The sequence below is a fragment of the Otolemur garnettii genome, unplaced genomic scaffold, assembly GCF_000181295.1.
Source record: "Otolemur garnettii isolate 467f Iridium unplaced genomic scaffold, OtoGar3 scaffold00129, whole genome shotgun sequence".
In the NCBI taxonomy this organism is placed as follows: Eukaryota; Metazoa; Chordata; class Mammalia; order Primates; family Galagidae; genus Otolemur; species Otolemur garnettii.
The window spans coordinates 4,173,076-4,178,980 of record NW_003852524.1 but is presented as its reverse complement, the minus strand read 5'-3'; the positions used below and the strand labels follow the sequence as shown (position 1 = coordinate 4,178,980).

The 5,905-nt window shown below is 40.6% G+C and overlaps 1 protein-coding gene across 1 annotated transcript in view; it reads left to right on the top strand.

Moving 5' to 3' along the window:
- Positions 1 to 2,184: 2,184 nt before the first annotated feature.
- ARSJ (arylsulfatase family member J) overlaps positions 2,185 to 5,905 on the top strand; it is a 79,512-nt gene continuing 75,791 nt past the window's right edge. Inside the window, exon 1 of the mRNA XM_012810344.2 lies at positions 2,185 to 2,421. Coding sequence (XP_012665798.2) covers positions 2,185 to 2,421 — 237 coding nt within the window. The remainder of the gene's footprint in view (positions 2,422 to 5,905) is intronic.

Here is a 5,905-nt window from a genome sequence, read left to right as displayed (position 1 = left end):
CTTATTGTCCAATTACCAACTGCTATTGATTTTACTACTGAATATCTTACCAATTCACATGATTTTCACCACTTCCTGGAAGCCACATCAAGTACTTACAGACTAGATTTGACCCTGGAATCCACATCTGTCTGGCCCAGTTGAGACAGGACATTAGCCTACTTCAATCTTAAGAGGTCTGTGCCTCCTACCTCTGGCCCATGCCACAGGGTGAAGTCCAGGAACCTTGCCCATAATTTCACTACAGAGGAACTGGGTTCAGATGTTAGCTTGTCCCCTCATCTTTTGTTTGACTGTATCTAAATCCCAACACTGCCTGTGCAGACTGTTGCCTTTGCATCCACCCACCTAGGCTTAATACATGTCCCGTCACTTCTTGATCCTGGTGACTTAGCCATATCTCATCTCTGCTTCTTCCTACATCTGACAGAAATTAAGTGCTCAGCCCTCAGATGTTTTAACTGTAGACTTAGCCATTTGTGTTTCAGCTGTTTCCCATATTGCATTTGGTAAATGACCTCAACCTTACTCATTAAGCAATTCCATTAAAACTTTTGGATGTTTTAGATTCTAAATCAGTGGTTTTCAAAACTCAATATACACATAACCACCCGAAAAACTTTCTGTAAAATAAATATTCCCAGACTGTGGATATTTTGATTTAGGGCTTAGGTAGAGCTAAATTTCTTTTATTAAAAAAAGATCCTTAAGGAATTCAAGTGGGAAGCCAGGTTCACAAATTGATATCCCTAACAGAAAAATGCTGTGCAGATAAATGTAGAATTTGATTTATAATTTAAGCAATAGGATACTTTTGAAATTATCAGCTTTTCCCATTATAAAAATTTTGTTTAAAATATTCCTTTCAAAGAAAGATGTTTATTAAATAAAAGAAACATCTCTTCTTTGACAGTTTTCCAAATTTCTAATGTTAAAAATTTTGCTACACTAGACACAGTTGAAACGTTAGTGTCTTCCACATCATTAATCTCTTTCTTATAAATTATTATAGTTAGTATTCAACAGGGACTTACCAATAAAAAGAAGCAACCTCAACTCAACAATTACTAAGCAGCTAGTTAACCATCCTACTTTGTCTTACTCAAGAAGCTCCTATTGCTGTTATGATTTAATAGCTCAAATCAGCCTTAATTCCATAGCCTAATAAAGAGTTAATGATGCTTAACAAGGAGTTTATTATATGGGGTCCACATCAAGATGATTGTATTAGGACAAACATCTGTTTTAGACTATTTGTATGCTAGTTTAAAATTAGTGACATTCCTTCATTTTTAAGTATTTAATGTGCTTATAAACCCAACCAAGCAGCCATTGGGTTTTAAATCTTTTTAATACTCTGTAAATCTCTGGGTAGACTGTTTTCAAAATTTTTTTAAACCTACATTTAAAAATTAGCTGTATCTTTTAAGCATCAGAGTACATGTTTAATTGAAAACAAATATCAGAAGAAAAAGGACTAGTGTGGCAGGGATGCTATCTTACTAGCCATCCTTTTAAAACTTTTTTTAAGTGTATATAATTTGAAAGCTAGAGCAATTCTGTCCAGTCCATGCATACTGTAGGGCTGTGGGAAATGTCATGTCATGGTGAGAATTAACAAGGGTGTTTCAAAGAAACACTGTTCAACTATTTGTTTTACTACTGTGTTTCCCCCAAAATAAGACACTGTCTTATATTTATTTTTTCTCAAGAAGACACACTAGGACTTATTTTCAGGGGATGTCTTATTTTTATTGAGTATAATACAACAATCTACATTATTCAAATACAGTTAAATATTTAACTGTATTTGTATCTTCTTCTGGAACCTGACAGGGGGAGCCAACTTTGTTGGTGGGACTGGTGCTAGTGATGCATGAACTTCTTTCTCATAGCCATTCCCACATGTGCAATAGGATGCCTGCAACTGCAATTACCCCACACGCACCTGCGCAGGTGCAAATGGCTCGGGGAAAGGAGCTGTGGCAGGTACAAGGTATTTCAGTCTTCCTTACCACTCAGCGCTGAAATGCATAGCATGGCTATGCAGATATGCTGCATGGCCATGCCCATTACTAGGTCTTATTATTGGGGTAGGGCTTATATTTAACAAATGCATAGAAATCCTGCTAGGGCTTATTTTGGGGGTAGGTCTTATTTGGGGGTGAAACACGGTAGTTGTTCATGATTTTCTTAGCTTCTGTATTCACCAATGGGCTCCCCATACTGACTGCTTCACTGCCCTCTGCATCCAAAACCTTGCTTCACCCTATCCTGAGTACTGCAGTTGAATTATCCTTTTCTAGTGGTGATCATCCTCCCAATTTACCCTATTCTTTCTTTCTTCTTCCATTATCCAACCAAACAAGGTCCTATCTTGGTCTCTTATTCTTTTGTCTATTTCTTCTTCTTAATTTATTAAAGATTTTAATGCATCCTCTGCCACATCAGACAACATAATGACACATAGTTCTTTAAGGAATATGTCACTGTACATATTTCACAAGCTGTGAGAGTGGTGTGTCTCTCCCTGAAAATGTCCTTGATTTCTTTTTCTATATATTTTCATCCTGGCTATAATGAAACACCAAAAGATGTTAATAGATTCAGTACTCTTGGAGTAAAATCACAATTCTTTGAAGTGTGATGGACGAAAGCAGTTTTAAAGCGGCTCATTTGTAACTTTTATCCCTATAAATCCATCCCACAGATGACTTCATTAAAATCTTTTATCAAAGGACTTTATCACTCCTGAAGCCTCCAGAATCAAGTTCCAGATCTTTATACTTTTCCAAAGCTCCTCAATAGCTAGGGTTACCTGAACTTTCTAACATTACTTCCTATAATCTTTCAATCCAAGCATGTCTTTGGCTGGTTGGTTTTCTCTTTTCTTACCTAAAGTGTCCTTCCTTTGCCTTCTCTTCTCTTTCCCAAATTTTGATCATATTTTAACCGATAGCTTCAGTCTCGCGTCCAGGTTAAGCCTCACCTGAAGACTTAGTGCATTCTAATTTCATTTTTAAGCAATTCTATTTTTTTCAACTTTTTACTAAATCAAACAGTACTTAAAGTTTCATATTTGATAAAACCATTCAAAAATAGACAGGTCTGGTTGTAATATGAGCAGATACAAGGTGAAATATACCTAAGATGGGATTCTGTATGCCTGAACAACAAAATGTTGATTCTAAAATCAGGAAAGAACTAACAAGTTCTAATAACATATGGGATAGAGAAGTTTTAACTTGGGACTTTGTGAGGATTCTAACGCTATTGTGTAGAGTACATGAAACCCAATCTTGTATTTATAATACCAGCATCTGTACAGCCCAGGGCATTCATTCAGCAGCCTCTGATTTTATTCTCCATGTCTTCCTTAGGAATGTTAAATAACCCTTACCTGCTGTGGGTAGGGCACCCAGCTGACTTTGATTTTCCACTTTGAGTCACATCTCATTTGGTCAACCGTGAGCTGTTATGGTTTCTTGGCTCTTACTACTTATTGTAAGTAGTGCTTGGTCTTTCTTAGGTCTTGCTTACTTCAGAAATAAACATTTAAGACCAGAGTTAATAAGAACAAAAAGGCCAGGGTTAAGTACTTCTCTCCTGAGCACAGAATATCTCCCCTCCTCGTGTGGGGATTAGAATTCTAACTCTGACAGCTATAATCTCTCTGTGCGTTGTGGCTGGCAAAGCTTTTAAGGCCCATTTTTAGGAAGAGTACCTTCTAAAAAGCATGGGCTTGGAAGTCAGATTTCTAAGTCTGCAAAAAAGGAGATGACAAAGTAACCTCCTGTTAGTTTAAAGGTAACTTCCCTGAACCATCTAATAACCACAGATAGACAGTCTAAGTCAGGTTTGTTTTAAAATGTCTTTAAATTGTGCTCTTTTTTACAGGATGTTTATATCATAAGTTAAATGTTGGTGTATTGGGATGATTTGTTGATCAGAATCTTTCTTCCTCACCACAAGAGAGGAATTTAGTTCACCAGTACATTCTCAGCCTCCAGCCTTGGCTCAGCTCCTCAAATATTTGTTGAATGGAAGAATACCTTTTAAAGCTGGAGTGGAAGGAAAAGTCATAAAGTATGTAAAGAACCGTATAAATACTCTAAAGCATATGTGGTTATCTCTGTATTCACAGGTTTCACATCCTGGGATTCAACCAACTGTGGATCACAAATACTGGAGAAAAAAAAGTTAACAAAACAACAATAAAACTAATACAAATAAAAATAAAATGATATAACAACTATTTACATAGCACTTACATTGTATTAGGTATTATAAGTAATCTGTAGATGATTTAAAGTATAAGCAGATATGTGTGTAGGTTATATGCAAATACTGAGCCATTTTACTAGAGCATCCCTGGATTTTGGTATCCCTGGGGGTACTGGAATTATCCTACATAGAGGACATGTGTACATGTGTGTGTAAGTATACGAGAACAGTGAGAGAATGTGGGACATACCAGCCCATGTAGGTATTCAGTACATGACTGTCGAGTAAACGTGTGGCAAGGAAACAAATACTTCAGTGGCTTTTGGCATGGATCGTCTCTTCCAAAAGAGATATTGTACTACAAATCCCTTTTCTGCCTTTGAGCAGGGCTTTAATACTCTATGATTCTTGTAAAAGCAGGTGTACTTTTACAATCATGACAGGCTTTCACAATGGCTGTAGAAAGAGAGAGAAAAAAGGAAGGAAAGGAAGGAGTGAAGGGAGGGGGGAAGGAGGGGCAGTAAAAGCAAAAGAAGAGAGAAAAAGATTCCCCAAATTCCCAAATTACTGGATTACTGTTTGGGAAATGCTGGTGTCTTCAGGCAGGAGTGCAGACTGGCCTCGGTGTGGAAGGTGAACTGTAGAAGCCCTCTTCCTTCCCATTGGCTGGAGACACCCTCTTGGTTAGTCTGGGAGAGGCAGGAGGAAACGGGGCAATTTCAGTATCTTCACTTAGAAGAAAGCTAAGGAAGAAATCAAGCTGTAAAAGCCAGCAAGCCAGCTATTGGAACAGGATGTTCAACTTAAAAAGCTGTCATGTCATGACCCTTACCAAAAGAAAGAAAGGAAAGAAGGAAGGAAAGAAGGAAGGAAGGAAGGGAGGGAGGGAGGGAGGGAGGAAAACGAAAAGATAAAAAGAAAAAGAAAGAAGAAAAAGGGAGGCGGGACAAAGGAGTAAGGGGGTGGGGGTGTCAGAGGGGAAAGTAACCAGTTAAGGAAAATCTGAAGAGGAAGACGGGAAAGGAAAGAGTCTGCCACGCAGGGTGTTGTTTCTCCTCTTTCTTTCGCTCTCTTTCTCCGTAAACTGGGGAAAGTTTGCAAGCGCAGCTTTCGGGATGGGCGACAGGGCTCTTCATCAACAGACCCACGAAGTGACGCACTCGCTTCCCCTTCCAGCTTCGCGCCGGCGTCCTTTCCCCGCCGGGGTCCGCGGAGGGCGGAGGGCGACATTCGCGAAGCGGTGGCCCCCGGGCATCCCCCTGGGTCCCGTAAGCCTCTGGCAGCGGCAGCTCTCCTTCTGGCAAAGCGTCCCCTCCCTTGGCCATCCTCCTCCCGGAAAAGAAGGACTGATCGAGCCTCTCCACAAGCCGGTGCCTCCTCCCCCTCTTCCCGGGGGAGCTAAGGCAGAAAGCACCGTTCTGTGATTCACTGGAGAGGAAAGAGGGAGGAGGCAAACGAACTCCGCGGGCCAAAACTCAGTGAGTTAGCTGCGAAAACGCACGCAGCTCGCAGCGCCTCCGCCGGGCGCGCCGGGTCCGCGGGGACTGAGCGTCCTGGCGTGAGCTGGCCCCGGCCAGGGACCCCTGCGCAGTCCCCCGCGCCCTCCAGTAGCCCCAGAAGGAAAAGCAATCCCTCAATCCCTGCCCGAAGTTCTTGAAGAGGAGAGGTGGTTAGCTGTGCG